Below are 17,402 nucleotides of genomic sequence, written 5' to 3' on the forward strand. Positions count from 1 at the left end.
CGCAGGTGATCGGGACTTGTCCTGGGTTTGAATCCCATACGGTCTGTAAGGAGTTTGTAAGTTCTCTCCATGTCTACTTGGGTTTTCTCTGGGGGGCTCCAGATTCCTCCCACCATTCAAAAACTTACTGTGGTGTAGGTTAATGGGGAGCAAGATAGGCAGCATGGAGTCATAGGGCCAAATTGCCCTGTTACAGTGCTGTACGTCTAATTTTTTTTTAAACTTAAAATTCCTGGGTCAACATCTCTGAGATTTTGTCCTGGAGCCCCATGTTGATGTAATCACGAGGAAGGCTCACCAGTGGCTCTGCTTTGTGAGGAGTTCGAGGAGATGTGGTAGAACATCGAGGACTCTCGACAACCTCTGCAGATGTACCATGGAGAGCATTCTGGCTAGTTCCATCACTGTCTGGTATGAGGGTGGCAACGCTCAGGAAAAAATCTCGGCGTGCAACATCACGGGCACCATTCCATCGAGGACATCAACAAGAGGCGGTGTTTTTAAAAAAGAAGCCTCTATCCTCAAAGACCCCCACCACCCAGGCCATGCCCTCTTCACTGGGGAAAAGGTACAGGAGCCTGAAGACGAACACTCAGCAGCACAAGGACAGCTTCTTCCCCTCTGCCATCAGATTTTTGAGCGAAAGGGAAGCAAAAGACACTACCTGGCTATCTTTTTCCTTTTCCTTGCACTATTTTTATTTATTTTGTGAGATGGTTTACCTATTGTTTGCACTGTGAGGCTGCCACAAAATAGTGAATTTCATGACATGTTCATGACAATAAATGCTGACATTCTGTGTATGAAGGCAAGCATGATGCACGCCTTGTGTGTTGCCACTTTCAGGGAACTATGGACACAAACCCCATGGCCATTCACATTTGGACATACAAACTTAGGTGTGCAATGCATTCAGATCCAATTATGACAGCCAAATAGCCTTTCAAAATTGCAAATAACTCAGAAGGTGCTTTTCTTTCCTCATCTGGTGAAAATGTCACCGTGTGGACCCAGAATCACTCCCTTGCAGTCAAATAGGAGCAAGGAACGTGCACAACAGAAAAATGGTCCTGATCTATCCTTGCTCAATTCCATGCATGGGAATAGATTTATGCACCCTAGCTCAACAAACCTGCAGATCGACACAGTGGCAAAAGTAATAGTTTTTACAGCCTCTCCCCATCAGCCTTCCCAAACCCACCCTCCTATACTATTCATTTGCAAGCATTCACCATCACCCCCTGCAACACCAGAGCTGTCACCAAATTGCACGGTAACCTCCCTCATCTCTCGCCCTCATTAACCACACTCAGAAATAAAATCATAATTCTGCTCCATCACCGTGAAATGCTTTTCAAATTAATAAACTAACACCAAAGATAATCATCACATTACAAGCCAACGAGAAATGCTTTAGGAAAAATATTACTTCCTCGACGGACAACACATTGTACGAAAAAAAACACTAAAATACCTGGTTCACTCATAAACACCCAAAGCAAAAAGGAACACTTGCAGAAAAGAATGTGCCAATACAGTGTCATCAGAAAGGCAGGAAAGTATAAGGATAGAGGCAAACTGACATTTCAAAGACTTTTCAAGAAATTACAATAAAATTATTTTCATATATTTTTTTTAATTACACTCTTTTTTCACCTTCTAGTGTTCTTAAACAGATCAGGACCAGCTGGTTTAATATAGGAGTGATGCTTCAGTGAAAAACTAACTTATGGACCAAACTCAAACTCTCTCCTCATCTTGTCCTTTCCCAGGGAATGTTTTCAGCATTAATAATCTCCTCTGCGCAGTCTTGCTACCTCATGTGGTTCAAGGGCACCTAATCCAGTCTGCCAAACAGAATTTAAAAGAGTGGGAATTTTAATTATCTCACCCACCGTCAGTCGAAGTTGCCTGAGAAACCAATTTCGCACCGAGAAGAATTTCTCATTTGACACACAGAGCGGAAAAAAAAGACGGAAAATAATGTGCTAAAATTCTCAACTAAAACTGGATGAACTACTCATGGCTCGCCTTCTGTGTCATTCGATTTTATAAAGTCTATGAAATAGCCCGTCTAAATCATTACTTTGCCAATTTAGAGTTAATTTAAGACGACAATTAGTGAGTTCGCTCAAACGACATGGAAAGAATATTTAAAGCGAGCTAGTCTTCGAGAAGACAGGGGTGGGGAGGGGGAACTGTTTCTGGAGATTGTCATTCCCTAAATAAAGCTTTAATGCAAGTGTAAACAACAGCTCTCCTTTCGAGGCGATTACCCCAACAGATCGGTTTCCTGCCTTGAACCTTAAAACAAAGTCGAAAGGGTAGAGCACACTACAAAACAAATGCTCAAGACACAAGAACAAAAAGTGATCAACAAGAAACTCATTCCAGTCAAGCTCAGCTTGTGACAGTAAACTTTGAGTTGGAGCACTACATTTCTTTTAAAAAAAAAGGGGGAGAGGAATTCATTTCTTTTCTAAATGCAGTCAACTCCATTTGCGTCTCAACTTGATCGTGCAGCTTTGAAAAGCGATGAGAATTGAATTGCAAACTTCCATTTAACAGACAATTTAATCGACCACTAGGTGGGTTGATTGCCAATTTATGTCAATGACATGAAATTGACAGTTCGGATGGGCCAGGCATATCTTCCCAAAAGGGCCATCGTCAACTCAAGTTGCAGCAATGTCGAGTTGAGCATTGACCCTAGGAGTTGCAAGACCTTTTTAAAAAACACAGCAGGCATAAATGACCTGGAGAGAGAGTGGAAAAACAAAGCAGCTCGTTACCATTCTTAACACTTAAGGAAATTGACACGGAAACACACAAACATACCGTCTTTGAATCTAGTTCGTGATGGGGCTGAGCTAATACTTTATCTACACTTGCAGAATCGGCAAACGTAACGAAACCGAAGCCTCTGAAATGACACAAAGAGACCAAAACACGATGAGTGTAGAAACGTGCAACAGGAAGAGGGGGGTTAAAAAAATACACGGGTCAAAATATCGCTTAGATTCCACGAGGGGTGGAGGGGGGGAGAGAACGGGCTACAAATGGAGCGAGCAAAATGCAAAGCAGATAGACACAAAGTATCACCTCCAAACATCAGGACAATGTCAAAAACAATCCACGCTCCTTGCTCACACTCTGGGTTGGCCACAATGAGAAGCGGGCGCACTTTATGGGGGGGGGGGGCACAATGAGAAGCGGGCGCACTTTATGGGGGGGGGAGGGGGGGAATGCAATCAATATCAAACTTCGGGGCTTAAAAAAAATCCTCCCCGGTTTAAAAAAAATCAAGTCCCAAACCAATTTCTTTTGCGGTCTTACCTGGACCGTTTGGTGGTGGGGTCCCGCATTACCATGCACTCTCGGATTTCGCCAAATTTGCTGAAATAGTCCCTCAGGCTGTCTATTAAAGAGAGAAATTCGAAAAAGGGAGAGAGAGAGACAAAAAAATACAAGGAGAAAAGCCGGTTACTGTGTTGCCACTGGGGAAGGTTTCAGATACACTTCAGAGAGAGACAAGGTCTGGATGTGTTACTATTGAAATAACCCGGCCTCAACCTGGGGCTAGTACTGGGGGGGGGGGCTGGTACTGGGGGGGGGGGCTGGTACTGGGGGGGGGGGGCTGGTACTGGGGGGGGGGGCTGGTACTGGGGGGGGGGCTGGTACTGGGGGGGGGCTGGTACTGGGGGGGCTGGTACTGGGGGGGGCTGGTACTGGGGGGGGGCTGGTACTGGGGGGGGGCTGGTACTGGGGGGGGGCTGGTACTGGGGGGGGGGGGCTGGTACTGGGGGGGGGCTGGTACTGGGGGGGGGCTGGTACTGGGGGGGGGCTGGTACTGGGGGGGGGCTGGTACTGGGGGGGGCTGGTACTGGGGGGGGCTGGTACTGGGGGGGGGCTGGTACTGGGGGGGGGCTGGTACTGGGGGGGGCTGGTACTGGGGGGGGGCTGGTACTGGGGGGGGGCTGGTACTGGGGGGGGGGCTGGTACTGGGGGGGGGCTGGTACTGGGGGGGGGCTGGTACTGGGGGGGGCTGGTACTGGGGGGGGGCTGGTACTGGGGGGGGGCTGGTACTGGGGGGGGGCTGGTACTGGGGGGGGGCTGGTACTGGGGGGGGGCTTGGTACTGGGGGGGGGCTGGTACTGGGGGGGGGCTGGTACTGGGGGGGGGGCTGGTACTGGGGGGGGGGCTGGTACTGGGGGGGGGGGCTGGTACTGGGGGGGGGCTGGTACTGGGGGGGGGGCTGGTACTGGGGGGGGGCTGGTACTGGGGGGGGGCTGGTACTGGGGGGGGCTGGTACTGGGGGGGGCTGGTACTGGGGGGGGCTGGTACTGGGGGGGGCTGGTACTGGGGGGGGCTGGTACTGGGGGGGGCTGGTACTGGGGGGGGCTGGTACTGGGGGGGGCTGGTACTGGGGGGGGGCTGGTACTGGGGGGGGGCTGGTACTGGGGGGGGGCTGGTACTGGGGGGGGGCTGGTACTGGGGGGGGCTGGTACTGGGGGGGCTGGTACTGGGGGGGCTGGTACTGGGGGGGCTGGTACTGGGGGGGGGCTGGTACTGGGGGGGGCTGGTACTGGGGGGGGGCTGGTACTGGGGGGGGGCTGGTACTGGGGGGGGGCTGGTACTGGGGGGGGCTGGTACTGGGGGGGGCTGGTACTGGGGGGGGCTGGTACTGGGGGGGGGCTGGTACTGGGGGGGGGCTGGTACTGGGGGGGGCTGGTACTGGGGGGGGGCTGGTACTGGGGGGGGGCTGGTACTGGGGGGTGGGCTGGTACTGGGGTGGCTGGTACTGGGGGGGGGCTGGTACTGGGGGGGGGCTGGTACTGGGGGGGGGCTGGTACTGGGGGGGGGGCTGGTACTGGGGGGGGGGGCTGGTACGGGGGGGGGGCTGGTACGGGGGGGGGCTGGTACGGGGGGGGCTGGTACGGGGGGGGCTGGTACGGGGGGGGCTGGTACTGGGGGGGGCTGGTACTGGGGGGGGCTGGTACTGGGGGGGGGCTGGTACTGGGGGGGGCTGGTACTGGGGGGGGCTGGTACTGGGGGGGGCTGGTACTGGGGGGGGCTGGTACTGGGGGGGCTGGTACTGGGGGGGGCTGGTACTGGGGGGGGCTGGTACTGAGGGGGGGCTGGTACTGAGGGGGGGCTGGTACTGAGGGGGGGCTGGTACTGAGGGGGGCTGGTACTGAGGGGGGGCTGGTACTGAGGGGGGGCTGGTACTGAGGGGGGGCTGGTACTGGGGGGGCTGGTACTGGGGGGGCTGGTACTGGGGGGGGCTGGTACTGGGGGGGGCTGGTACTGGGGGGGGCTGGTACTGGGGGGGGCTGGTACTGGGGGGGAGCTGGTACTGGGGGAGGGCTGGTACTGGGGGGGGCTGGTACTGGGGGGGGGCTGGTACTGGGGGGGGCTGGTACTGGGGGGGGGCTGGTACTGGGGGGGGGCTGGTACTGGGGGGGGGGCTGGTACTGGGGGGGTGGCTGGTACTGGGGGGGGCTGGTACTGGGGGGGGGGCTGGTACTGGGGGGAGGGCTGGTACTGGGGGGGGGCTGGTACTGGGGGGGGGCTGGTACTGGGGGGGGCTGGTACTGGGGGGGCTGGTACTGGGGGGGTCTGGTACTGGGGGGGGGCTGGTACTGGAGGGGGCTGGTACGGGGGGGGCTGGTACGGGGGGGGCTGGTACGGGGGGGGGGGCTGGTACGGGGGGGGCTGGTACGGGGGGGGGGGGGGCTGGTACGGGGGGGGGGGGGCTGGTACGGGGGGGGGGCTGGTACGGGGGGGGGGCTGGTACGGGGGGGGGGCTGGTACGGGGGGGGGGCTGGTACGGGGGGGGCTGGTACGGGGGGGCTGGTACGGGGGGGGCTGGTACGGGGGGGGGCTGGTACGGGGGGGGCTGGTACGGGGGGGGCTGGTACGGGGGGGGCTGGTACGGGGGGGGCTGGTACGGGGGGGCTGGTACGGGGGGGGCTGGTACGGGGGGGGCTGGTACGGGGGGGGCTGGTACGGGGGGGGCTGGTACGGGGGGGGCTGGTACGGGGGGGGCTGGTACGGGGGGGGCTGGTACGGGGGGGGCTGGTACGGGGGGGGCTGGTACGGGGGGGGGGGCTGGTACGGGGGGGGGGGGCTGGTACGGGGGGGGGGGGCTGGTACGGGGGGGGGCTGGTACGGTGGGGGGCTGGTACGGGGGGGGGCTGGTACGGGGGGGGGCTGGTACGGGGGGGGCTGGTACGGGGGGGGGGCTGGTACGGGGGGGGGCTGGTACGGGGGGGGGGGCTGGTACGGGGGGGGGGCTGGTGGTACGGGGGGGGGGCTGGTACGGGGGGGGGCTGGTACGGGGGGGGGGCTGGTACGGGGGGGGGGCTGGTACGGGGGGGGGGGGCTGGTACGGGGGGGGGGCTGGTACTGGGGGGGGTCTAAAAAGAACAAACTGGAACTCCCCACCCTCCCTCACCCAGCCCACCCTCCCCTGCAAGGTTACATGTCCGCATGGAGAGAAGAAAGCGCTGGGAAAGACTTCGGTTGCCCGGGCTCTCTTACCTGGGGAGGTTTGCCAGCTGAGGCCGCCGATGAACATTTTGCTGGAGGGGAACACAACAGAAGTGAGCACAGATGTCAGATCGGCCATTTTGACGTGGAACTTGGAGCTAAAAGGGAGAGAGAGAGAGAGAGCGAGGGGGGGGGGGGAAGGAGGGAGGAAAGGTAGGAGGAAGGAGCCCGACCATTGCACGGAGTTGCTCCCACGTTGAGGTGCAGAGGGAAGGTGCGGGGGGGTGGGGGGGGGGGGGTGGGGGGGAGAGGGCCCCGTAAATAAAATATAAAGTCCGGTCGGAACGTACCCTGGGTCATGTTGCGAGTCGTTGGGACCGCCAGAGGTGGCTTGCTGCCGTCTGCCTCCATTATGTGGCGACTAAAAAGGACACACACACATAGAGGGAGAGACAGAGCCCCCCGACCGGGAACAAAAAGGGGAGAAACACAGAGACCAGCCCCCCCCCCCCCTCCGGCTCACAGAGTCGAACCCGCAGCCGAGAAGAAGGAGCCCGTCACACGTGGGATCAGGTCGGTCCGAGCGCCACCACCCGCCGCTGCCTCAGCTTCCCCCCCCTCCCCCCCCCCAAAACCCACCCACCCCTCTCCCACGTGGGCGGGCACTGGCGCCCAAGTCCCGCCCCCCTTCTCCTCCTCTTTCCCCTCCCCCCCACCCACCCCTCTCCCACGTGGGCGGGCACAGGCGCCCAAGTCCGCCCTCTTCCTCCTCCCCTTCCACTCGCCCTCGGCGCGCCGCGGGGATTCGCCCGCTCGCGCCTCTCGCCATTGGCCGCCGCCGCCCGTCAATTAGGGCTCGCGCCGGCGCTTTGCGAAAGCCCAGCGCACGTCAGAGCGGCGCCGCGTTGGAGTGACAGCTGGCGGCCGGCCCCGCCATTGGCCCGCTGGCGCCCCGTTGTCATGGAAAGCGGCATCGATGCAAATGACGTCATTGCACAACAGTTCGAGAAGAGAAAAAGAAGATACTTTTCTTTTTGCCTTCCCCCCCCCCAAAAAAAATTAATCGCGGAAGAAGTTTATTCTTTTTAACCCAGTCGATGCAAGTGCGGGAGGTGGTCGAAGACCCCTGCAGCCCGGAGAGCTGTGATTGACAGGTGGCCGGGCAAAGACAGATCAAGTGATTTCAAACTCATGAGAAAGTGCTTGCGTTGAAAATCTATCGTGAAAGGGTGGGGGGGTTGCACATTAAATCAAATGCAGCCCCCGAGCGAGGGCCAAATGAGGGGGGGGCTGATTCGTGCAATTAACCTGCCTCTCGAACGCCTTTCAGACTTGTCTTCATTTTTCCCCCCGCTGCCTTTTGCTCAATAAAGAACGCCCCAGCATTGCAGTTTTGAGAAAACACCACCCCAGCCTTGCAATTGCACCCAGGGAAGAAACTGGGCACACGCTGGACGTTGCTCCGCTGTGCTTTCTGTCCCTCTTCAGCTGGGGAAGGCGAAGGATGAATGCACACAGAGAAAGATCTTGGACCATTTTCCGCTTATGCCAGGGTCGACTGATGTTCGAGATGCCGGGATCCCCAATACTGTTATTGTCGATCCAGCAGGATGTTTTAAACTCTCGCCTGAAATACAAAGTGTCGGGGCGAAAATAACCCAGCCAAGGAACAATCCTCCCCCCACCCCCCCCGCAGCAGTGGCACTGGTCGATTCGTGACATTCCCCTGGTAGAATGGAGTGTTGACATCGGCGCCCCCGGCCCCTCCACGCTCTTCTTCTCTTCCTCGGACTCCTTTTCAAAATCAAATGATCTGAATAAAGTTTTGCCTTGCATTCTTACCCCCCTCCCCTCTCTCTTTCTCTCTCTCACACACACACACACAATGAATGCAAATTCTAAATGAATGCACACATTCAAAAGGTCTTAATTGTAACATGTTTGTCTTCCAGCAGTGAGATTGACGAATGCTGTGAATTTTGGTCCAAGGGAGAAATATTGAGCAGAACACGAAGCAGAATCCCCCAAGTCTTCCTCAGTCAGTGTTCTGAGATTTGCACGAAACATGATGCCTCACCCAAAAGGTAGCATCGACAATAAGAACGATATCTTCGGATCTGCGGGGAGGTCATTATATTCCAACATTATATTCGGGGTGGGTTTTCTTTCATGGCCAGAGTGCAAACAATGATCCTAGAATTTACGAACAGGCCAGTTAATATTGAAGTCTCCCTGTCGTATGAAATGGTCCGAGTCAGCATGGCTGGGTCGGATGTTACCTCTTCGCTAAGCAGAGTCTCAAAATAAAGGGGTGGGGCCATTTAGGGGGGCAAAGAAGGATGAGATTCTTCAGGCAGAGTTTAGAAAATCTGTCATTCTCTACACCAGATTTCTGTGGAGGTTGGTCAGATATCGATCAGAGCTTTGTGGATACTAAAGAAATACGAAGAAAGGGCAGGGGAAGGGTGAGGGAGATTATTATCTTGCTGAATGGCAAAGCGAGCTCAAAAGGCTCAATACCCTATTTCATTTTCTTTTATTGTCACTCTTTCCTCGCCTCATCTGAATCTCTTTCAATTGTGCATTTAATGGTGTGGAGTGGCTGGAATCTTTCATTCCACTTCAGTCACCTCCCTGTCGACTCTTTAATGCCATCAGTTTTCCCTCTCCTGTCTTAGTCTCAAAGCAAGGTTTTGACTTGAAAGGTCAACAGTCTATTTCCCTCCACAGATTCTGCCTGACCTGCTGAGTTCCTCCGGCAATCCATTTGTTTTTGCTCTTTCCATTGCTCTTTTTTTATGCTACGCTGCTCGAACTTTCTTTTTTTAATATCTGCATGCGCTTTTTTCCCCCTCCGGTACGCTCAGAGCATCCCGCAGCTTCCCAATGATTGTTTTGGCATCACAAAAGATAGGAGCAGAAGTAGGCCAATCGGCCCATCACGTCCGCCCCGCCATTCTCATCATAAGCTCATCTGTCTTCCCCCTCAGCCCCTCTCCCAGGCTTTCTCCTCAAAACCCTTGATGCCCTGACTCATCAAATACCTGTCAATCTCTGCCTTAAATACACCCAATCACCTTGTTTCCGCAGCGGCCAGTGGCAACAAGTCTCACAGACTCACAACCCTCCGGCTAAAGACATTTTTTGGCACCTCTTTTTAAAATTTATGCCGTTTTATCCCAAAGTTGTGTTCTCTTGCCCTAGATTCCCCAACCATGGGGAAACATCCTCACCACATCTACTCTGTCCAGGCCATTCAGCATTCGAAATGCCTCTATGAGGTCTCCCCTCACCTTCTTTACTCCAAAGAGTGCAGTCCAAGAGCTGACAAACATTCCTCACAGGCTCATCCTTTAATTCTTGCTATTAATCTTCTTTGAACCCTCTCCAATACCAACACATCTTTTCTCAAATAAGGCGCCCAAAATTGTACACAGTATTTCAGGTGAGTGCGATCTCCCCAGTGCTTTCTAGAATTTCATCCCTGCGCTTGTACGCTCTAATCCTCCGGAACTGAAGGATTCTACCACTTCTGATCCTATGCCCCTTCTTGCCAATAATTTAGTAAAGACGGTGAGGGAAAAATCATTACTTACATTAGGGACACATCGTCATGTTTACCAAACCTGTCCAAAGAAGCTAAAATGAAAATACTCATATTTTTGTACAATATTTCATTTTACAGTCACTCAAAGCTGAATGTTATGTGAGCAAACTGGATTCAAAATTGATTTGGTACAGTAGACAGACTGTAGTGATCAAGTAACTTTCACCCCAGTCTCAAGGTCACTTGCTCCATCTCTGGCAAGACTCTCGCTCTCTCTGTCTCTATCTTGGGAGACAAATTCGCCACAGACATTTTCTACCAACCTAGCAATTCCCACAGTTACCTTGAGTACATCACACCCTGCCACCTGTAACGTTGCGATTCCTTACTCTCAATTCCTCCCCCTTCATCACATCTGCTCTTCCATCCCAGACTATCTGAGATGTCCTCCCTTCTACCATAAACACAGCCCTTACCTACATCTCCTCTATTTCCCGCACATCTGCCCTGACCCCCCTCCACCACTAAATACAACAAGGGCAGGATTCACCTTGTCCTCACCAACCACGCAATCAGCCTTTGCATCCAACATTTTATCCTACACAATTCCCACCACCTACAATGTGATGCCATACATCCTCTCCCCACCCCCCTCGCCAAAGCATCGGGAACTCAGGTTGGCGGATAGGGCGTCAGGAGCTCGGATGGGCGGGTGGCCAGGGCATTGGGAGCTTGGATGGGCGGGCAGCCAGGGCGTCAGGAGCCCCAGTAGGTGGGCATCCGGGGCATCAGGAGCTTTGATGGGTGAGGTGTCTGGGTGTCGGGAGCTCAGATGGGTGGGCGATCAGGAGCTTGGATGGGTGGGTAGTCGGGGGCCAAAAATAGGGGGAGGGGGTCAACATTTGCATGGGTCATACAAAAAAAAGATTTTGGGGTCAAAAATGGGAGGTTGACTATTACACAGTATTGACGATTACAGAAGTAAATCTGGCATATTGCTTGTCATGAATGAGAATGTAGACGGGCTGGTGAGTAAGAATGTTGACAATTAATGGAGTGGTGGATGGTAAAGAAGATTGAAAAAGCAGAAGAAATAGGAGCAGGAGTCAAGGCTGCTCTGCCATTCAATAAGATAATGGATTCACATAACTGCCTTTTTCCAACCCCCTTTATTCCCCTACTCCACAAAAAAATTGATAAATATATTTAATGAGGCAGCCTTTACTGCTTCCTTGGGCTGACTCTTCACGAGCACCGGTCTTCATCCCATCGAGGACATCTACAAAGGCGGTGTCTTAAGAAAGCAGCCTCTATCCTCAAGGACCTCCCATCACCCATCCTTTCCCTCTCTTCATTGCAACCATTGGCAAAAAAGGTACAGGATCCTCTAGACAAGCCCTCAGTGGCACAAGGACAGCTTCTTCCCCTCTGCCATCAGATTCCTGAATAATCAATGAACCAGACACTGCCTCACTTTAACTTTTAATGCGCTATTTTTATTTATTTTTTTAGTGGTTTATATGAATGTTTGCCCTGTGATGCTGCAAAACAACAAAATTCGTGACTTGTTCATAACAATAAATTCTGATTCTGGTTATGCATTAATTTTCCTGGGATCTGCATAGTCCCACCAGACCTCCTAATGCAGATCAAGAGCTCACCGCAGGAGGAAGCAGAGGGTATAAAATACAAACCAGCCTGCGCTGTAACTTTTTTTGAACACACTCTTCTTCTTGAGCCCATTTCACTATTTGTCAGATGTGTTAGAAGATAAGAAATTGGAGCAGGAGTCATCCATCCGGCCCGTCGAGTCTGCACTGCCATTCAATGAGATCATGGCTGATCTCATGTCCACCTAGTTACCACACATTCCCTAATTCCTTGACTACATAAAAGTATCTCCAACCTTGTCCTAAATATATCTACTGAGGGAGCTTCCACTGCTTCAATGGGCAGAGAATTCCATAGATTCACCACACTCTGGGAAAAGTGTTAAGAAAGATTTGATATGTTCATTTTGATATTAAACACTTACTCTTCAAATCTCCTTGAAATTTCACCCTTCTCCCTTTAACCCTCTAGTTTTCAATTTCAATTTCCCATCTGAAGTTGTCTCTGATTACACTGAACAACAAATTTTTTCAAAAGATTTGCTTCCTGAAAAAAAAGATGATTGTGATAGACAACTTCAAGCTGGGCGCAAAGCTAATTTCAGATTTGCCGAATTACGTAGGAATTTGGAGAAACATTAAATTAACTTTTATTGAATTTATTATGTTTAACTGCATAATGTCGCTGACACATTGCGTTAGTTCAACTGACCTAAAAAGGTTTTGCCGCTGGTTTCCATTTGCTCTCAGCAACTGTGGCCTCCCGTGTCAGAGTCCAACAATAGTTGCCAGCATTGATGGATTCCAGTTGCCCTGATATCACTTTTCCATGGTCACAATGTCCTGGTGAAACCTTTCACCACGTTCGTCACCGACTGCACCAAGATCAGCCGGGAAGAAGTCCAAGTAAGAATGCAGAAAATGAATTTTCAATGAAATGTTTCACCTCATGGTTTTGAAAGCTTAAAGTAGACTTAAAAATATGACAGGAAATTACACGAATATGTTATATCTAAAAAAAGGCACGTGACAAGAATATCTCATGGTGATTTTTGTGATCAGCAGTCCAAAATCCATAAAATACATCCAAAAGTCTTCAGGAAGAAAAATCTTTGTTGTCCAATGTTATCTACCCAATCCATGCCCCTCAATTTTTCTACAGTAAGATCATCACTCAGCTCCCACATGCAAACTATCTAATCTCTCCTTATAAATTAAGCCATCCATTCCAGGCAACATCCTGATGAATATCTTAATCTTTCTTTTTAATGTTACCACATAGTTCCTGTAATCTGGCAACCAGAACTGTACACAGTATTCCAAATGCAGTCTAACCAATGTTTTGGACAGCTGTAACATCACATCCCAACACATGCATTCAATCCCTTAACCTTTGAATGCAATCATGCCAAATGCCTTCTCTATTACCCCATCCATCTGTGACAGCTATGAATTTGCACCCCAAGATCCCTCTGCAACACTGCTACCGTTTATTCTATATGTCCTGTCAGTGTTTGACATCTCAAAATGCTTTACCTCACATTTGTCTGCATTAAATTCCATCTGCCACAGCTTGACTCAACTTTCTAACTCATCTATGTCCCCACCACACACACCCCCCCCCACCCTGCATCATTTCACAACTTTCCTCCCTATCTACTGCTCTGCTAATTTCAGTGTTGTCCTATATTCTCATCACATATATCGCCCTCCCTCTCGCAACTCCTCCTACAATTTCCGCTGCTTATATATCGAAACACCCATTCATCAATGCCCCCCCCTCCCATGAGTTGATGTGTAATGGAGGGTGGTTGTTCCTGTCCAACTGAAGTCCACGATCATCTACTTCGTCTTGACCAAGTTGGGACTCAGGATGTGACTCTCGCACCATTTCACGAGATTTTCCACCTCCTCTCTGTAAATGATAGCTCAGCAATACCCTGGCCGCCTTCCATATCCCACTGTATCTGGCACTGAGGTCAAGAGTGATATCCGAATTATATTCCTTTCCTCTAACCTTGCTTCACCAAGGGTTTGTTGCAGGATTCCTGACTTGCTACCATTAGTACGGTCAGCCAGCCTACAACCTACATTCCAAGCCTACCATTACCAATCGATTACAATGAGATTCATGAATGATCATATTGTCTTTCCAGCTGATTCCCAACAATCTCGTATCCATGTGTCCCAGAAGCAGTCGATACTTGCTTTCAAACTGTTATGGGAGATTAGTCCTTGCTACTGGTTCTATTTCAGATCCAATAATGAAAGCCATTCCGAGTGCAGAAAGTCAGCCTACTCTCTCTCTGAAAGTCCCCTTTCTTTAACTTTTTATTGTTTGTCAGTTCTCTTTTGTGGTCTTCTTCCAACTGTGAATGTAAACTTTCAGAGCTAATGAATGAATTTCCTTCATTACCAAACTTCTAACCATCTAGATAGCAATGGACTAAGATCTAGGAGAAGAGAAACTGCTTGCCTTATCTACGCCCCACTTTGGCTGTTAACTACCTCCTTATGATTAAGTTCACGAGGTGGTCAATTATAATGCTGACTACGTCCATGACCTCCGCGAATTGTGCTTCGAGATTAGTTTGAGGAAACGGGAACAACAACATTACGTGCAATTTGGGCGTGTGAGAAAGTGGAAATGTTTTGGGACGATCTAAATCGGGTATTAAACAAAATCACAAAAAGCAACATCCCAAAAAATCCAGAGATCTAAGTAATTAGAATTAGGCCTTAAACTGGATGAAGCGCAAAGAAGATTTATGGTGGTAGCCTTAGGGTTAGCAAAAAAATGTATAATGTCAACTTGGAATTCAGAAGAGAACCTGAGAGGACATGGAAATGAATAAATGTATTCCATTGGAAAAAATAACATATAATTTTAAGAAATAATGTCACAGTATTTGAACAAATTTGGGAACCGTACATGGAACACAGCAGAGAGGGCCTACCGCGGACCTCCACCCCCCCTAAAATGACAGAATGCGAAGAAGACGAAATGAACTGACCCAGTGTGTAAAAGTAGATGACACAATTTTCTTGTTTATTTTCATTGTGTGATGACATTGTTTAATGGGTTTAATGTATTGTATATGTTGAACGTTTAGTGGGTGGGGAGGGGGTTGGGAAGGAGGGAGGGAAGGGGGAAAATGACACTGTGTATATTCAAGAGGGAAATGTTTGTGTGTACTTTGGTTAATATGGTTCATAGTGTGAAAAATAAAACATTTTTTTAAAAAAAATTAGTTTGAGGACAGCATGGAAAGCGTGAACAAAGCCTTTCCAATCACAGGTGGTGTGAGGCTAAAGGCCATCACACTCCACTGGTGTAACAACCACCAAATTCTGCATCATTGGAAACATTTCAAATCACAAACCAGCCATTCTTCACAGCTTCTGAATGAAACTATCAAATAATGTCAGGGTTTTGGGTAGCCCTGTGCAATGTGCACCAGGGACTAAGTTGAGACCGGCCCAGGCTCCATTCACGGCAAACCCTACAAGCAGCAGAATAGAAATGCTTCATCCTGTCAGCCTGGCTAGATTCCAAGTGGAGGCAAGCAGGAAAACCTGCGGACGCTGGGGTCTAGTGCAGGGTGCAAAAGCGCTGGAGAAACTCAGCAGATCTGCGCAGCAGCCGTAGGAAGAAAAAGACAGTCGACGCTTTGGGAAGAAGGGCTCAGGCCCAAAACATCGACTGGCTTTTACTTCTTCTGGATGCTGCGTGACCTGCTGAGTACCTCCAGCATTCTTATGCGCTGGCAAGATTCCAATCTACCTTCCCAAGATGAAGGACTGTATGAATTCTGTGTTTTGTAATACACGATTAGATCACAATCTACGGGTTAGTACCGAGTTTGCTGAAACACTCATTTCAATCTACATGCCATCAGATAACGTCTCGGGTCTGAGAAGTATAACTCTATTTTACTGTCTCTACAGATACTGCCTTACCTGTTGAGCGTATCCAGCATTTATGTTTTTTTAATAAATCCTGTATTTCCTGCTTTCCGCAGTGTTTTGTTTTTGTAATTACTTCTGAGATCTTTTTTACTCTGAATTTTTATTCTTCTCTCACTCTTCAGAGGTCAAATTGGAGAGTGTTCCAAGAGTGATTTATCTCTTTGGTGTGAATCTACACAGTGTCATCAGGTTATCAAGGCACAGAAATAACACTGGGAAATCTAACACCAAATTCACCCCAAATCAACAGTGAATCTTCAGAATGGAGAAAACGGTAAACTGACCAGGAGTAGGACTGAGCTGGTTTCTGATCGTAGTTAGGAGAGGTCCGCGGCAGCTCACGGAGCTGCGGTAGCGAGAGAGTGAGGGCCCACGTCGAGGTGAGGGTAGTCAGTAGGACATGGCGAGAGAAGCAAAGAGAGCAGGAGTCAACGCAGCGCAGGTACCTGAGATCTGGTGGGGGCTTGGAACCAGAGCTGGACTCCACGTGGTACAAGATGACGGCGGAGACCAATGGCCAGGAAGGACAAGTGGCCGCAGGAGTGAGTCTGGCGAGTACACAGTCGTAGAGCTTGAGCAGCAGGGGAGGAGAGGTCTGTGGCAGGTCTTAGCAGGTGAGGTCCCCTCGGCCAGGATATTGATACCTTGCTCTCGACACGCACTATCCGTTGAAATTTCCAAATGAATTGCACACTCATGTCGAGTTAACCATTCTGCCTGATGCTGATAAACCTAATGGTCTCTTTCATCTTAAGTACTGTTTACAGTAACATCATGCTGTGGAGATGGAACATGTTTTTGCAATATCAAATACATTTGATCTATTCAATCATTGAGAAAGAATCAGCAGAATATTATCTTTATCTGATATAGTGCAAACAGACCTAAGGTTTTGGCTCTTTCTTATGACTCCATTAACATTTATTGATCCTCATATGCAAAAAGAATCACTGGGATGGGAAGAGAAAATCCCCTGGTGCACATACCCTTCTTTAAAATCTTAGATACAATGGCCATTGCAAGTCTTCAGAGGGTTATAGTAATTACGTGCAGTATTTCAGTTGAAGAGTACATTTTGCTCCTCACATAATCCATAGAAGTCTGCAAACGGAAATATCACAAGCCAAGTTAAATGCAAACAGACATCTGTGTAATTGAACAGTACCGATTCATAACCTTCATAGATTCCCGCCTCCTCCCGCACCCCCACAATTTTGTTGTTACAATCTAAAACAGATACAAATTAATTGACAATAAATCGAAAGACAAATTTGTTTATTGGCGCTTTTCATTTAAGGATTAAATGAATAAAAACTGGGTATATTTAACTGGGCTGACACATCAGCGCAAGTCCAAAAAAAACCAGCAAGTTTTGAAATGTTTAAATGTGATTTTAGCACTGCGTCAATACAAGGCTCACAATATTGCAAAAATTTTTTGATGAAAGGTATCTTAAAATTCTGCCTTCTCAAATCTGATGTTGATTTCCTATGGTCAAAGAGACGATTAAGCATAACCTTTCCATAGTGTCAGTGCACAGTTAAAATGAATGTTCAATCGTTTATACAAAAGGGAAACGACTGGAGATGCGGGTTATGGAGTTTGAGGTCAGAGTTCGAGTCAGACTGTCATTCACCCACAATTACAATAATTTCTTTCAATGGATTTAACTCTTTAGTTGATTACAGCTTGTGCTAATTATATTCAGAGAAGGAACAAAGAGAGATGGGGTAAAAGAGACAGATTAAAACTGATAGTGTGGCATGAGATGTAAAAGGGAGAAT

General features: G+C 50.2%; 1 protein-coding gene and 1 long non-coding RNA gene across 14 annotated transcripts in view; both read right to left on the reverse strand.

Annotated features, from left to right (window-relative positions):
- The window catches only part of msi2b (musashi RNA-binding protein 2b), a 482,764-nt gene extending 475,671 nt beyond the window's left edge, over positions 1-7,093 (reverse strand). For 8 of the 13 annotated variants that reach the window (XM_069910903.1, XM_069910902.1, XM_069910897.1 and 5 more), the window contains exons 1-3: positions 6,544-6,584; positions 3,337-3,418; positions 2,839-2,923 (exon numbers count right to left, since the gene is read on the reverse strand). In XM_069910903.1, coding sequence (XP_069767004.1) covers positions 2,839-2,923; positions 3,337-3,418; positions 6,544-6,580 — 204 coding nt within the window. In that variant the 5' untranslated portion in view covers positions 6,581-6,584. Of the gene's footprint in view, positions 1-2,838; positions 2,924-3,336; positions 3,419-6,543; positions 6,632-6,842 lie in introns of those variants that run through there. The other 5 variants (XM_069910893.1, XM_069910894.1, XM_069910898.1 and 2 more) reach the window with 3 other exon arrangements.
- A 9,426-nt stretch (positions 7,094-16,519) lies between these two features.
- Positions 16,520-17,402, reverse strand: part of LOC138749493 (uncharacterized) — a 112,297-nt gene continuing 111,414 nt past the window's right edge. The window contains exon 8 of the long non-coding RNA XR_011348693.1: positions 16,520-16,719. This is a non-coding gene — a long non-coding RNA (uncharacterized lncRNA). The remainder of the gene's footprint in view (positions 16,720-17,402) is intronic.

The sequence above is a fragment of the Narcine bancroftii genome, chromosome 14 (genome assembly GCF_036971445.1).
Source record: "Narcine bancroftii isolate sNarBan1 chromosome 14, sNarBan1.hap1, whole genome shotgun sequence".
In the NCBI taxonomy this organism is placed as follows: domain Eukaryota; kingdom Metazoa; phylum Chordata; class Chondrichthyes; order Torpediniformes; family Narcinidae; genus Narcine; species Narcine bancroftii.